The 17595-nt window shown below is 41.0% G+C and overlaps 1 protein-coding gene across 2 annotated transcripts in view; it reads right to left on the reverse strand.

Annotated features, from left to right (window-relative positions):
* CA8 (carbonic anhydrase 8) overlaps positions 1–17595 on the reverse strand; it is a 77238-nt gene that overhangs the window by 56166 nt on the left and 3477 nt on the right. For both annotated transcript variants that reach the window (XM_004588005.4, XM_058668654.1), the window contains exon 3: positions 8455–8579. In XM_004588005.4, the coding sequence (XP_004588062.1) occupies positions 8455–8579 (125 nt within the window). The remainder of the gene's footprint in view (positions 1–8454; positions 8580–17595) is intronic.

Consider the following 17595-nt stretch of genomic DNA (forward strand, 5'->3'; position numbering starts at 1 on the left):
ATCTTTTAATTAACTTTTAGGGACTGGAATTGGCATGCGGTACAGACAATTCTGAAGGGGGTTAGTCTTTTTTAAGGCCATAATCTTCTAAAGGTTTGCCAATTGAGGAAAACAGAGGAGATGAATCACACACACTGCATTTGGACTCTCTCACTGCAGGAAGAACTCAACAATACTTACTAATGTTTCTTTAACAGTTTATCCAGGGCCTGGACAGCAGGCTCCCAGTAGGTTCCCAGGAAATGTTTTCTGCTGAATAGATGGACAAGATTTTTTTAGAGATGGCCACCAGCTCCAAACTGAATATTCAAATTAGAGTCTATCAGCTGAAGGGTTATTGAGAAAAGATGTATTCTACTGTAGAAAATTTAGATGTTAGAATATAATTTAAGCTTTCTGGGAGTGTCAGGATTGTGGCACAATGAGTTAAGCCACCCACTGCAATACCAGAATTCCAGTTTGGAGCACTGGTTTGAGGTCCAGAAGCTCCCGTTCCAATCTATTCCCCTATTAATACACCTGGGCTTCTGCCACCTACAGAAGAGACCCAGATTCCAGTCTTCTGTTTTGATCAGACCCAGCCTCGTCCTGTGAGCTACATTCATTTGGAAAGTGGACCAATGGGTAAAATATCTCTCTCCTCTCCCTTGCCTTCAAATACATATGCTAATTAATTGAATTAATCCACTGCTTGAGACACCTGTGGCCCACATCAGAGTGCCAGTTTGAAACCTCATTCCTCTGCTTCTGATAATTCAGCTCCATGCTAACACATCCTGGAAGGTAGGGGGTGATGGTTCGAGCACTTGGGCTCCTGTCACCTGCATGAGAGATTTGGATGCAATTCCTGGTTCTTCGCCTTCCTGGCCCAGCTCTGGCTATTGTGAGCATTTAGGGAGGAAACCAACAAATGGAAATTATCTCTCTTCTCTCTCTTCCTCCCCAATTCTGTGTGTCTGTGTGTCTGTGTGTGAGTGTGTGTGTGTGTGTGTGTGTGTGTGAGAGAGAGAGAGAGAGAGAGAGAGAGAGAGAGAGAGAGAGAGAAAGAGAGAGAAATAGAGAGAGTAAAAAAAAGAGGGGGATGGAAAGAGAGAGACTGCCTTTGAAGTAGACAAAAATAAATTAATATAAAACACTTAAAATACAAAATGAAACAGTTTCTACTTGCAGCAAATCTATAAACACCACCTATGTACTCAGTTGCACTGACTAATCTTCAATTTTTCCACAAATGTATCTTGCAAAGTCAAGTATAGTATAAATGCTTCTTTCAAATTCAGGTTTCCAAAACAACTTCTGTGTATCTCCAACCAACTGAAAAAACAAGCTACTAAAAGAAACATAAATATAGAATCAAAGGTAGCTTCAGAATAAGGACTCAAAGGTCAAGCCAGCCTTCAGCACTTCCAGTCAGGGTGGGAATGCAGGATTGCCCCATCACGCGGTACAGCTCAAAGAACATTTCTGTTTGCTTAACATTACAATTTATTTTCTATTCAGTAACTGGTGAGCTTTCTGCTCAGAATACATTTTAATAAATAAAAAATAAACATCCTGAGTCAAAGCAGAAGCCATGATTTTCTTGAAGCAAAAATGAAAGTGTTCATTAGAATTCAGGAAGCATAAAATATGTTCTTTCATTTTTTCATTTGTAAGCAGGAGTTTCTGTAATTATGACCACTGCAGGACCATAACAAATGGCTTAACTCCTTCATCTGCTAATCCTGCTAGCCCTGTCGGAGATGCAAGGATGCCAAATAATCACAATAATCATGACCTTTTGAGACAAGATGTGCTTTTTTACTGGTCAAAATAGAAAGTTCAAATCATAATTTGTTTCCTTTAGCTTCAGTCCTAACAGCAATCATTTCTTACTTTCTCCAAAACAGCCTCCATCCAAATTATAGCTATAGTTGCAAATACAATCTCAAACTAAGGCTAATTTTTCTACTAAAATTCAGCTTTGAAAAGCAAAAAGTAAATAAAATAAAGCACTGCTTGGAACAGCATCTGGTTCATAGGTCATTTGGGAGGTGGATGACCTTGAGCTGGTAAACCTCACCAGACCTCTGAGATCTCAGCTTACAGAGATCCACACACCATCCATCAATGCTTCCCCACCCCTGTTTTCAGGGCAGCAGGAATCCACCTTCCCTCTGACACCACATTCCTTTGCTGTCACAAAGCCCCTCAGCTGTGGCCACAGCCTCACCACTGTGGTATTAAGTCAAGCTAAAACACTGGATTGCAGGAATCTACAGACAAAAACACCACATACACGCAGTACAGGCAAAGGAAGAGGTCACTGTGTTGTCTATTTCCATCTAAACCATCTACCAAATGAGTACCAAGAGAATAATGGAATATTTAATTAAGCAAAACACATCCATGCATTGCCTTTTGTTTACAATCAGTTTCCCTGTGACCATGTTGTTTGAGACGCTCCGATTTCTCATAAATGACATAGGAGTTTAGATGAAGCATTATTGAAAGTTTCTCTTCAAACGTAAATGCTTTTTATTATTTTACAGTTCTTATTCTAAAGTCATCCTGCTGCATTTTCCTGAAAAGCCTGTGGAATTGCCTATTTTAAAAGAGATTCTTGAACCTGAACCTCAACATGAGATGCTTCTGGAAGTAAAATAATGAGACAACCATAATTGCAGTAAATTCTTATTTACTATTTGAGAGCCAGAAGAGAAAAAGACATGTCCCATGTGCTGGTTCACTACCCAAAGCCAAGAGCCAGGACTTCAATCTGGTCTCCCATGTGGGTGGCAGTAACCCCACCACTCCAGTCATAACTGCTGCTTTCTAGGGTGTGCATATGCAGAAAGCTGCAGCCAGATACTCAACCTGGTTAGTCTGACATAGCACATGGGTTAATTTACTATTATGCCAAATGTCTTCCCTGGAATTTCGCTATTAATCAGGCAATTCTTCCTAGAATCATCTCAGAGTAGTAAAAAAAAATAATCCTCTGCCAGGTGACTGCATATGTTGAGAAGGCGGCAGCATCAAAGATGCAGTCAGTTGCACTACAATACCTACAAGGGGGTGACACCCATTTGCCTGAACACAACAGAAATGGCAGCCTGTGGCAGAGGCAGAGGGTTGGAAAGTGCGATATTTAGGATCAGCACTCTGTTGCGGTTATGAGAATCAATCTTCACAATATTTTTGGTGATCTCTTTGCAACCAAGTCTTGGTCGCAATTGCTCTGCACCATGCACATTTTTTTTTCTATTTACCTAATGCACTGAACTTTCCCTAACAGCTGGCATGTGGCTCAGTCACCAAGGAGTCCTTTCAGAGTATTCGGAGAAACAGCTGCTCTATAAATATAATATAAATAAAGATAAGCGTTCACTCTACAATGCAAATGGCTCTCTTTGTGGGTGATTCAAGCTGAAATCATGGACTTTTAGGCCCCAAGAGAAGTAAAGTCTCTTCCCACTCCTGGTCTCTGTTGGTGTGTGGCAGGATGTGTGTCCATCTGTGACAACACAATCATACATCTACAGTGAGGTGAGGCAAGCAGTGAGTTTTTGAAGGCTTCATCATTGGGGATTTATTCTGAGATCAGGCCCTGTCTACATATGGCTCCTGGGATGTTCATAACTAGAAAATAATGTAATGTTTGTATGCAGACACATTAAAACTTGATGATGGGGCCCAGCATGATAGCCTAGCAGCTAAAGTCCTCGCCTTGAACACACCAGGATCCCATATGGGCACCAGTTCTAATTCCAGCAACTTCACTTCCCATCCAGCTCCTTGCTTCTGACCTGGGAAAGCAATGAGGACAGCCCAAAGGCTTGGGACCCTGAAACCATATGGGAGACCCAGAAGAAGCTCCTGGCTGATGCCTTTGGATTGGCTCAGCTACAGCCACTGAGGCTGTTTGGGAAGTGAACCTTTGGATGGAAGATCTTTCTCTCTTTCTCTCCTTGTGTCTGTAAATCTGCCTTTCCAATAAAAATAAATACATTTTTTAAAAAGCTTGATGATGTGGTTGGTCTCCCCAATGATTTTTAAAATTTTATCTTTGGTCCAGCATTGTGGTTCAGCTGTTAAAGCCATTTTCTGTAACACAAGCATCCCATATTGGAAGGCTGACTCAAGTCCCTGCTGCTCTGCTTTCAATTAAGCTCCCTGTGTATAAACCTGGGAAAGCAGTGGAAGATGGCTGAAGTAATGGGATGCTGCCACCCATATGACTCAGCCATGTTCATTCCAGCCTTTTGGGAAGAGAAACATTAAATGGAAGATCTCTGGCTCTGTCACTCTTTCAAATAAACAAAGTAAAGTTTAAACAAATCAAGTTTCACTTTATTGTCCCAACATCAAATCTAAATGCTTTGAATGAACTCGCTAATAATTATGAAATTCCTATTGTTGATTTTGTTTTATGGCTTTTTCATTTACATCAGTGTATAGTAACTGTGAAATAAAGACTATCATATCCAGATGTGAAGATACAACATAGTATGCATCTCTACTTCCAAATCAAAGATGGACTCCCAGTGAAACTGTTGGATGTATCTTGACAATAGGATGCTGGACTGTCTGCCATCATCCTTACCCACAATGTCAGGATACACTAAGTAGCAGAATGATAGACATATGACTGCTTATGAAGGACACATTGCAATAATATGAAGGAAATCAGTGAAGGGGAAGAAACTTGAGTGGGAGTAGGGGAAAGCCCAGAACCTATGGAATTGTATCATAAAATTAAAAACAAAATAGAAGCAAAAAAGAATTATGAGAGTAGGTAATTATGCATAAACATCAATCACAATTCACCAATAATTATATAGACTACAGAGGCAGGATACTTTGAAACAACAAAACAAGATGGTGTCCTCAGGGAGAAAAAACTGTGTAAATAGGATACATAGGCTGAAAACAGAATGTCAGCTTATAACTTAAACCCAGAACCCCAGAGGTATAAAAAAATTGAAGTCAATAACTGCAATGGCACAGTAGATGTACAGTTCACACTAGCAAAATGGAAAAGCTCATGTAGCATTTAAGTAGGGCTTCATGAGTTAATCCATCTGATGTCCAAGATCAAAGGTTCTCATACTTGCCAGAACAAAAATAAATAAATAAATAAAACTGTAGTGGACCTCAAACTTCTCTTAAATCCACAACATTCTACTCTTGTGAATGTCTTGATGAAATATCACAATGTAGCGCGCACACACACACACACACACACACTAAATAAAAGCATTCCAGATTCCAAACTCAGTCTAGGTCTCTTAAAGAATATACTGAATATTGGAAATGTGGACATCTATTCTGTTTTCAAATAACAGTAGGAAAGTGGAGCACCACTATTTATTTTTTGCTAAGGAACCCCCACTTATGCACAAACTGGAGTGTTCATAGTAGAATTCAACATTGATTTTTATTAAGATTTAATTAATTAATTAATTAATTGAAATGAAGAGAGACTCTTTCATCCACTAGTTTACCAACCCCCAAATGACCACATCAGCCAGAACTGAGCCAAAACCAAATCAGGAGTCAGGACTTCCATCCCAGCCTCCCACATGGGTGGCATGTTCCCACGTATCTGGCCACTATCCACTGCTTTCCAAGGCAATTAGAAAAAAGTCAGATCAAAGGCACAATAGCCAGACTCAAACTAACATGCCCATATGTGGTGCCAGTGTCATAAGCGGCAGCTTAACCTACTTGCACCACAACACTGGCCCCTAGAATCCATGTTCACAAGATGACAGCATGGTGAGAAGTATCAGATGGCTGTGGAAGCATATGCTTTTTTGAAAAAGAAAAGTCTTCCTGAGGGAAAAACAATAATTTATCCACCCTGCTTATGGAAAGACATTATTATAACGTCACAGATCGTATTCATTTTTAAAGTAGGGTTAATGCTACTGTAATATCAAACAAGTCTTTAGGTTGCTGCTATACACATATTTACCATTTTTAAAAAAGTCAAGGGACAGGATCAATCAATTTCTGTAGAAAGACACTCCTGTATACTATCAGGCAACAGAAACATTAAATATTTATTTATGGTGTTTGCTTAACAAACCATGCATTTAATTGTAAGTAAGATCAACAAAATGAAACAGGTGCATGTATATAGTAAGACTAATATTAGAGTTAGTTTATAATGTGAAAAAAATAAAAAGAGCATCCTCATGTACGGAGTATTTGTCCTCAAAAGAAAAGCAATGACAACAAAAATCATGTGTCCAAAAGGGTGCCCTTACTGCCCTCTGTCTCAGTGGCCATGAACTCCTGTCTGAGGCAGTCTGAGAAGGTATTTGGTGACAGTGCACAACCAGGGACTCACAGTACATCACCCATCAAAGCCTGCACCATCAACCCAAACATTTCTTGCAATGTTCTCCCACACGGAGACCCGTCTCCTGTACCTTTGTATGCCATAACAGCACTCCCCTCCTTAAAGCCCTGCTCAGTATCCACAACTTCCCCCAACCCAAAAAAATAACAAAGTGGACAAAGTCCTCCCTCTAACACTGCACACCCACATCATTAAGCTTACGTAGGAGGGCTCCTGGGCTTTTGCTCACTGGGACTAGATCAGGGATAATCTGGGATAACAAAGTATCATTTGTCACTTATTTGGGGGAAATTACACTCAGTAATTCCATCCTCTTAAATATTTCTGTTTCTGTAGAAACAGAACCCCACAACCAGAATTTAGTCTCCTGTAGAAACAAACTAGTATGTGTCTTTAATGGACTGTGGCCAGTAAAACACCACTGTGCAGCCAGACCAGTCTATGCATCTGGAGAATGATTCTATGTAAACTCAGATGACAGACTTCTCAGGTGGAATTAAACCTCCCCAGGGCTGGAAGTCCTGTGTGTCACCAGCACAGCCACAGAGTGTTGTCCAGAAGCTCTTGACCAAACCGTTACGTGCACCACTCTGTGAAACTTTCAATTACTAGAGTGTTTATGAAAATCAACTGAGACACATCAACAAAATGACATTTTAAACCTAAAAATACACAGGGCTGAGGACTGTCAATCCAGAACTTGGCCTGATTTCCCCTGGCTCACCACCTTGCAAGTTTGTGTCCTCTTGTGCAGGCATTCTCGGGTAAACTCTTCATTCCCAAGATAGCTACAAAGAGGCAGCAGCCAGGGTGACACACAGAATTGCTTCACTGCAGGGGAAATGAGAGAATGTCTCCAAGTATCGAGAAAACAGTATCTCAAAAGCCAAGGCATGAAGACTTCCCCACTAAGCCTTTTAAAATCCTAGTCTTTTCAACCTATCTTAGTTTGACTTTTCCCCCACTGCCCTTAAAACACTTAAACACATCAACTTGAGGACCTGGCTTTTTTTTTTCTTTCAAGAAAGGGATATCCTGAACTTTCATATGTGTCTTTAAAAATTGTAATTAAACTCATACTGAGAAGTGCTTCAACGTCATCCTTGAGTGTACACATAGCATTCATATAAAATTACCAGTCATGATTTCCAGTCACCACAACAGTACCAGGTGCGAGCTCCAAGCATGACCAATTCTTTATTTAACATTCAGTAAACATGTGGGGTTGCTAAAGGCAGAGACAGAGGACCAACATTCCAGTTGTTCCAATTAGTACACTTGACATTTCACTGAAGTGTGACTTTCTAGGAAAACCGAGGTTCTTTATGGAAAGAGGCATAAATGAGGTGTATGCAAGCAGAGACAGCCCCTGTACTATACCAGAACTGATTGTTTATCCACAGTATGCCTCGCAATGGACTGAGTGACAGGAATAAAAAGTACAATGAGAGGTAGACCCTGTCTTCCATAGCCCATAGTCAATGAGAAACACACATTGGTCAGGAAAAGTCCATCCGTGGGATCATTGCCATGACAGACACATAGCAAGTATGCTGGGAACACAGAGAGGAACAAATATATGCCATCTGGAGAAAGAACTTGGAAGAAGTCCCAAAGCAGACCTAGATTTCAACTGACCAGAGAAGGAACAGAGCAGGAGAGCCCCAAGAGTGACTCAAAATCTCTCTTCATCAAATGGTTCAGGATGAATACAACTACCCTGCCAATGTTAAATGATTTCTAATCACTACTGAGATTTCTCCAAAAGTTATTAACTTCCCGCTCATCACCTATTCACAGCACCTACTGACTCTGCACAAGCAGCAGAATTTTACAACACTCATAAGAATAAAGAGGAAGCTTAACCGTGTAGATTGCCTTTATGGCTCATTGCTCATGTGCACACTCCAAGCTCATTGAACTAGAAGGGAATTTTCAAAGGATGCCCCAAGCTTACATTTACATAAAGGACTACACTTTAATCTTCATATAAATTGACAAAATTTAAGAGCTATTCATCAACTTTTAAACTAAAGCCTTTTTGGTAAATCGCTAAGCACTTTACTTGGACAGCAAAATTTTTAAAAGATGATTCATCATTTTACCTCCATGGGAAAAGCTTTGAAATTAACCGTGTGCTCAGAACCGCGCTGGTTTTCTCTTCCCCAGTGAAATCTAACTTCATACAACTCAAATTCATGCCCCTGAGGCAACGGTCCTCCCGACAGAACTGAAAAAGAAAATAAATTTTACTGTATTATATTCACAAATTCATTAGCACAGCATTATAAACATTAGAGACTTTTTTGGCAAGTAGCTCGCATGAGCTCTGAAGAATAAATTCACAAAGCTAAAATGAACAATACACCATAACTATGATGTATACTTCTTTCTTATTTATTTATTTTCATTTATTTATTCAAGCAGAAAAGACACACACACATAGAGATCAACCTGCTGTTTCATTTCCCAAATGCCTACAACAGCAGGAGGTGGGCTGGGCCTGAAATCAGGAGGTAAGAACTCAGTCTGAGTCTCCCACATAAATGGCAAGAATACAACCGCTTGAGCTGTTACTGCTGTCCCCCAAGTTGTAGCCTGGCAGGAATTTGAAATTAGGATCCAGCACAAAGATGCAAACCCAGGCACTGTGATGCCAGATGTAAGAATTCTAATAGGTGTCTTCACCAGTATGCCAAATGTTCACACTTGAGCGGTACACCTACTTATTCAGCTTTGGCTGGAATGTTTGTACTGGCCACACAGAAACAATATGAGTTGAAAAAATAAATAGATAAACAAATAAGCAAGTAAAATAACTCAGTAGTAATATGTATTTTTAGCTTCTTATACTCTTTAAGTCTTCAGGTAGGCAGGAAAACAAATTGCTCCCTAAGACATAGATTTAATATTGATCAAGAAATAGAAATGAACTAAGGAGCAGGTGCTATGTTCTAGCAGGTTAAAGCATCCCTTGAGGTGCCTGTTCAGGTCCTGGTTATTCCACTTCTGACCCAGCTTCCTGCTAATGCATCCAGGAAGTCAACAAATGATGGTTCAAAAGCTTGGGTCCTTTCTACCCATACAGTAGACACAGATGGAGTTCGACGCTCCTGGTTTAAGATTAACCCAGCCCTGCCTATATTAGGTATTTGTGGAGTGAACCAGTGAATAAAAAACCTCTCTCTTTCCTGCCACTCTTCTTTTCCAGAAGAGGAAGATAACCTTAAGAAACATGTAACCTGAGTCTCAGAACCAACTAACAATTTGCTACAAAAGTATCAATTCATGAAACATGCTTGCAGAACAGCAGTTCGTACTAGAAAGCTCTTCATTTAAACAATGGGTACATAAACTAATGAAAGGATTCATAAAGATAACTAGTCTTAACTCAAGCAACAGTGAAATCAGACACGTGAAAGAGGAAATCACTCAGCATCACACACAATTCAAAGAAAAATTATGAGAAAATATTAATGTTGCTCAAAATATTAATATCAATCCCACAAGACCCTGTCTCTATTTTCCATTTTCTGGATGTAACCCAGACCACTGCCCCAAACCAGGACCCCCTAAAGGATAACACAAAATACACCTATACAAGAATCTGCCCCAAAGCAGTAAAATACTTTCTATGAAACACTCTTCAGTAACATATGGAAATCCTTGGAATAATTTCAACACAAAGTTTGTTTAATTCAGGGCATTTTTTTCCTCTAGAAACTTCCAACTATAGTCAGTTTCAGCCAAGAAGTTTAGGTTATTTTCAATCAAGTAGCCAACAAAATTCAACTCCACTCCCACCCTCAATTTGGGTTCTTTGAAACAGATTTTTGTTCACACTTGGACTGACTTTGAGGAGCTAATAACAGAGCTCAAACATTTCTCTAGAGAGAGTTTTGTCATCCATTCTTACCCTTAATCCCAAAGGAACAGAAAGCAAACTGGCGCAGCATAGTTTATTTGCTAGATTAATTCTCCATTGAATAACTTGCTTTAAAAATAATTTTGAGTTGGTTGTAACCAGTTACATATAACACAGCCAGAGACCATATATTAGGAAATACAAGGCACATGGTGGATAAGGGGCTATCACACAAAACGAAGGTCATGAGGACTGCACTAAGCATATCCTGAAAATTTGATTTGATCCTAAACTTCATACCAGCTCAAAGGAAAAAAAAGCATGTGCAGCAAGAAGTGGTTTTAATTTTTGAGCTCGATGAACCTGACATCAAACAGAGAGGAGGCAAGATGTACAGATGCTCAGAAAGCATTCTCATAGATTGGCATGTCCTTCCTGGTATGGCCTGATTTAGGTCACACTCCGATTCCCAGGCATCAGTGCTGACATCCCCATGGACAGGGAAGAAAAGTGGGCTGAGAGGGGCTGAGCATGACCTGCCCCGTCACCCAGTGGGCAAGCCCAGGACAAAGCCTGGAACTTTCAATCTTCTGACCCACGTCCCAGTCTGCTGACTCAAATTTCAGAATCTGAGAGTGTGAGCTGAAAACAGTGGCTTCTCTATGCCTCTACTCTTTGGCGCACCATACTTCATCTTTCCCAGGACACTCCAATTTGTTTTAAATACCTAGATCAAACAGGCTACAGATACTCAAGTCTGCAGTAAAGGCTCACCCCACTTCCCACTGGATAAACATCCATTCTGTGGATTGGAGAAGTATGAGATGTTTTTCTTTCCACCAGAGTGCCAATTTCTGAACAGTCTCCCAACTCACTCTTTTCCTTGGCTGCCCAAGCTTGGTTTTAAGCAAAATCAGGAAGCAGACCATGAGTTTACCCAATGCATACCCCACTGCCCAAACCGAAAAGGAAAATGGGAAAGATTATTCTGAATTTCAGGATACAGTACAGCCTAAAGCATCAGGCCAAGAAAGCATGCCTCACACACAACAACAACAATAATGTTACCCTTGACAAGCACAGCTTCAGGGTGAGCTCTGTAAATGCTACTTTTAAAAGAAGGGGGAAAATTGTTTTAGAAGAGCCTCAGGCCCACACCACTAAAAACACACAAGAGTATCATGAAAGGAAGCTCACATGAAATGAGAGTGATTGCAGTCTTTGTCCCGACACCCGTACACACACACACACACACACAGAAAATCTTAAACTGTCAGAGATGTGGGCTAGCCCTTTCTTTGTCATGAATGTTACAGCTGGTCTTTGCCTTCACAGTGATTTCAGGGAACCAGGAAAATATCAAGCTGCAAAACACTACTCTCTGAGGCCAGTGCTGTGGCATAGCGCAGCAAGCTGCTGCCTACATCGAATATCGGAGTGCAGATTTGAGTCCTAGAGTCTCAGCTACTATTCTTCTGATCCAGTTCCCTGCTAATGAACCTTGGAAATGGAAAGCAACAGATGATGGTCTGAGAACTTGGGCCCATGTCTCCTACATGGCAGACCAGATGGATCATCTCTCTCTATCTCTCCCTCTCTCTTTGTATTTTTGTCTTTAAAATAAATAAAAACAAAATGTAAAATTTTAAAAAAATACACATTCCACACACGACCAATGTCCAGTATTTCTTCAACAGCAATGAAGTCCTTAGTTTAATGGGAAAACAGCCAGCACATGCGTTTAAACCACCAGGATCAGACCGTGCAGATCCAGGTTTGGATGAGAAGTTCAAGTCCCAAAGGGACCCATCTATAGATTATCATCTACTACACTGTGACAGTGTCTAGAACACACTGATTCTGACAACACAGTCTCATGGATCTTCAGTCCTTCTAGGGTGAAATGCAAATGTAGGCACTGCTGAGAACCAAGCAATGAGAATTAAACTTGGAATCTACAAGTCAGGTTTATCAGCCGTGATGTCACTATGCTCAATAAAGTCACATTTCAATAACACCGATTTCTTCATGCATCTCACATCCTCTAAGGTTGAAGTGAACAGAGAGGAAGCATTCTGCCCAGGCCTAGTCCTCCTGCGAGAGATGACCAAGAGCTGGCTTTCAGACAGGAAGCAGGCACTGGGTATCTTGCACTTCTGCTGCAGATACATAATCCAAAGTTAAACCACGCTATAATCATGCGGATGAGCAAAGTCATAAAAAAATGAGGAATACTGAGTTCAGAGTTTCATAAGCTTCCAGGTGAAAGCATAGCTGTTCATCCTCTGAAACTGATGGTGTTTACAGACTAAAAATAAATAGCAGCTCTGTTTTATCCAGCTGGCAATATCCTCTTATGATATGCTTCTCCATTTTATGGCATTTATATATCTAAAAAGTAAGGAAAGCAGTCATGCCAAAAGGGGTACACTTTCCTATCTTTATGAATATCAAATTGTTCTGAATGACATTTGGTTGCAACAGGGCAACCACACAAACTGTAACATCGTTAGTTTCAGTAAAAACATAATTAAATTTGTGGTGATGACATATGAGATTTCCTTGTAATAAAGAACTTGTAGAAAGACCATGCACTGATGCCACTATTGCTACCAGCAATTCCTTAATTGCTCTAAGTCACAGCCATTATGACTTTGAAATAGAAAGAGCCAGAAGCTCCTGAAAAATCTGAGGACTCCCCATGGACTTGATGTAGATACACTTATCTAAATTGATCTAAGCACCTAGAGTCCTTTGCTGAAGACAAGTTCAGCACATAATTCAAAAGCTTCCCCACCCACAGCACATCCATTGAGCTCAGCACATCCATACTGAGAATGACGCAGGATACAGAGATACAGAATCCAGTCTCAGCGTGAGCCAGATGTTCTTAGTGCATGAGGAAGGACATGGAATAGTCTATAAATAGAACACATCAGGAAAAGTGTGCAGGCCACGGAGGACACTCAACAGGGACCAGGCCAGAAAATCAGTGAGGATCAGAAAGTCAAGGGGCCATGTTTCAGGGATGTGCTGTGTAAAGAGATTGCTAAGAAAAAGGAGCACGTGCATTCAGAACAGAGAGAAGAAACGGAGATCTGCAGACTCCGAGCAAATGCAGCAGCACAACTGCGTTCCAACAGAAAAACTGAAAAGTTACAAGGGTCATGATGTGGGCATCAGAAGCCTGGGGCTTGAGTTTACCCAGCAAGGCACTAGCACGATCATATTTGCATTTTAAATGCTACTGCAGGGCCTGTACACACGCTGGTATTGCAAAGGGGCAGACCTGGCCAATTAGGCAGTTATTATCATTACTCAGGAGACATAGGCTGCTGCAGCCTCAATGCCAACACAAAGGGGAGCCAGCACCAATGCCCCACACTAGTCTCCAGTATGATCCAAAAGCCCAAATCATTCATTCTCCATAGTCTTACAGATGGCATAACCTCAGACTAAACTGGGAAGAGTCCCAAGTGCATTTGTGGAACACCCCAAAAATAGTACTAATTAACCCTCTTTTTTATCATTAAAAACCTTAGAAGCACAGATGCATTTTATTTCATATTTAAGTATTGGGGACAGCATTGTGGCACAGCAGGTTAAGTCACGACTCGCAATGTCAGCGTCCCACATTAGAGTGCTGATTTTAGTCCTAGCTGCTCCACTTCCTATCCAGAATCCTGATATAGGCCTGAGAAAGCTGCAGGTGATGAACCAAGTCCTTGGGCCTCTGCCACCCATACAGAAGATGAGAATGAAATTCCTGGCTCACAGCTTCAGCCTGGATGCAGCCCTGCCTGTTGCAGTCATCTGAAGATAAAAAATTCCATCTCTCTTTTTCTGTCTGTATCTCCCGCTCTATCAGTCTGCCTTTAAGATGAATAAATCAGGCTGACACTGTGGTGCAGCGGGTTAAGACACCAACCCACTATATCAGCATACCATATGCCTACTGATCCGAGTCCTGACTTCTCTGTTCCAGTTCAGCTCTCCAGTAACGCATCTGGGAAGGCTGTGGATGATGGTCCAAGTGCCTGGATTTCTGCCATCCTTGTGGGATGTTTGGATGGAGTTTCAGGCTTCTGGCTTCAGCCCGGTCCAGACCTGGCTATTGCATACATTTGGGAAATTAACCAGCAGATGGAAACTTTCTCTCTGTATCCCTATCACTTTGCCTTTTAAATAAATAAAATAAATCTTCAAGATGAATCTTTGAAAACAAAAGGAAGAATTATTCGGGTCCAACATGTAGCATAGCAGGTAAGGCTATGAATGCTGGTCATGACCTGGCTGTGTCACTTCCAATCCATCTCCATGCTCATGTTTATGGGAAAGTAGTAGAAAATGGTCCAGATTTGTGGACCCTTGCACCAAGTAGGAGACCCAGAAGCTACTGGCTCCTGTTTTTGGACTGGCCACACTTGGGCCATTGTAGCCCATTAATACAGTGAAACAACAGATGGAAAATTTCTTTCTCTCCTGCTAATTCTGCCTTTAAAATTTAGCAACAGGGGCCCGGCGGCGTGGCCTAGCGGCTAAAGTCCTCGCCTTGAACGCCCCACGATCCCGTATGGGCGCCGGTCCTAATCCCGGCAGCTCCACTTCCCATCCAGCTCCCTGCTTGTGGCCTGGGAAAGCAGTTGAGGACTGCCCAAGGATTTGGAACACTGCACCCCCGTGGGAGACCCAGAAGAGGTTCCAGGTTCCCGGCATCGGATCGGCGCGCATCGGCCCGTTGCAGCTCACTTGGGGAGTGAATCATCGGATGGAAGATCTTCCTCTCTGTCTCTCCTCCTCTCTCTGTATATCTGACTGTAATAAAATGAATAAATCTTTAAAAAAAAAATTCAGCAACAGGGGCCCAGTACAATAGCCTAGTGGCTAAAGCCTTTGCCTTGCATATTTGCATCCTTGATCCCATATGGGCACCAGTTCATATCCTGGCTGCTCCACTTCCCATCCAGCTCCCTGCTGATGGCCTGGGAAAGTAGTTGAGGATGGCCCAAAGCCTTGGGACCCTGCACCTGTGTGGGAGACCCAGAGAAAGCTCCTGGCTCCTGGCTTTGGATTGGCTCAGCTCCAGCCGGATGGAGAATCTATCACTCTTTCTCTCGTCTCTGTAAATCTGCCTTTCCAATAAAAACAAGTAAATCTTTAACGAAAATAGATGCTCTCACAAGCATGCAGAAGCATTTATTATTTGATTTTTTTAAATTTAACTCAGCATTAGAATGGATACTAGCATGGTAAAACTCACGCGAGATAAGAGTAGAAATGAAATGACAAAAATCATTAGAATAGGCTCTCCAGCTGGTTAATAACTTCAAACAGAGAAAGATAAGTAACCTCAATAAGAAGGAGGTTGCAACAGACAGGCAATTCTGTTTCCAGAACCTAGGTGTTATGGACTAAATGCCTGTGGCCCTCCATACCTCACATGCATACTTAATCCCTAAGGCCGAGTATGAAGAGGGAGGTCATCAGATGGTGATTAGTGCTCAGAAATGGACTGAGGGGGCCCATCTGGCCCCTTGTCCCCTCTATCATGTGACAAGGCAACAACAGCAAGACACGCTCTTCAGTGCAGAAAGCAGTCTTCCCCAGACACAGAAAACCATAAGAAATCAATTCCTATGATTAGTGGATTACTCAGCCTAAGGTATTGCGTTATACAGTTGAATTCTCTAAGACAGCAGGGAAGATTCGGGAGATGTGGGCATTAGATACTTCAGAATATGAGATACTGCAACACAGAGAAATGGATTTCATGTCTCTAAAGGCAGTAGTTGTACTTCCTGATCCCATTGACCATGACTAGTCAGCTCTTAGAAGATGAAGGCAACGTAGGCACACCTATCTAGGTGCATGACTCTGCGGTCTGTGGCCAGCAACCAGAGTGTGGCATGCAGGTATGAGCCAAAATACTTTCCCTCCGAAGCATAACAAAAAGACAAAAACACCAACACCAAACAGGCAAACCCAGAGGAGCTGATGTCAGCTACTAACAATATGGCTAGGACCTTGTCTAAGGACATTACTGTGAAGGTAACCAGACCCCAATCCCTGCCAATGATGTGCGGTGCTCCAGATCTTCTCAGACTCATTCTAAACGTGAACAACAAGTCAAAGACCATGAGACATTTTGAGCTGTATCTAGAAAACAAAAGAAAGAGACCAAAAATAATAAGGGTGTTTCAAAAAGTTTGTGGAGGGGCTGGCATTGTGGTGAAGTAAGTTAACTGCTTATGACAATGCACCCCATATAGGAGCATCTTTTCAATTTCCAGACACTTCACTTATGATCCCACTCCATGATAATGCACCTGGGCCAATATTAGCAGAAGGCCCAAGTTCCTAGACGCTGATGGAGTTCTAGATTCTGTCTTCAGCCTGTACCAGACCAAACTATTGTGGACATTTGAAAGAACCACTTTCTGAGTCTAGACTCCATCAGCATATATATATTACACTCTCATTCTCTCTGCTTTTAAAAATCAATGAGTAAGGTGTTTTAAGTTCATGAAAATAGAATAAAAGATAAGCTTTTAGTACAAAAAATTTAATCTTTATATAATGTTTCATTACACACATTTTCCATAAACTTTCTAAAGAGCCCTCATATTAGTAAATGACATGATTTTCATTAAAATAAACTTTTTTTATTCCGTCTTCTGTAAATCTTTTTTGGTGTCTTCAGAGAGGAAGGAAATCAGAATAAACAGATATATACACAGATTTAATAGAGAGGGGAAAAAAGGATCCTCCATTCACAAAATAAATACTGGATGCTACATGCTTAAACATTGTAAAATATGTATACTTTTTATTCTAGAAATTATTTTTAATTTGTTTCTTTTTATTTTAGAAAGGAAAAATATGAAAGCAGAAATTAAACATTCAAGAGGGGTCTATATTGTGCTACAGCAAGCTAAACTGATATTTCCACTCTAACATCTCATATATCAGTGCTGGTTAAATCCCCGCTGCTCTGCTTCTGATCCAGCCCCTGCTAATACACTTAGGAAAACAGCAGATGGCCGAAGTACTTGGGTCATGTAGTTTCAGACTCCTGACTTCATTGTTGCTACTTGAGTAGCAAACCAGGAGATGGAAAATTCTCTTTTTGTCTTTTCCATTCCCTCTCTGTTGCTCTGCTTTTCAAATAAATAAATCATTTTTAAAAGCTCAATACTAAGGGGGGAACCCCAATGTCTATTAAACTGTGTCATAAAAATAAAGGGGAAAAAAAGTTCAATATTAAGATTGAAAGATAAAAATGTAAGTTAGGAGAGTCTACCAAAAAGTAGAAAACAAATTTTTAAAAAATCAAAGAAAATGTAGGAGCAACCAAAAGAGAAGAAAAAAATGAAAACATAGA

Source organism: Ochotona princeps, chromosome 9, assembly GCF_030435755.1.
Source record: "Ochotona princeps isolate mOchPri1 chromosome 9, mOchPri1.hap1, whole genome shotgun sequence".
NCBI classification, from domain to species: domain Eukaryota; kingdom Metazoa; phylum Chordata; class Mammalia; order Lagomorpha; family Ochotonidae; genus Ochotona; species Ochotona princeps.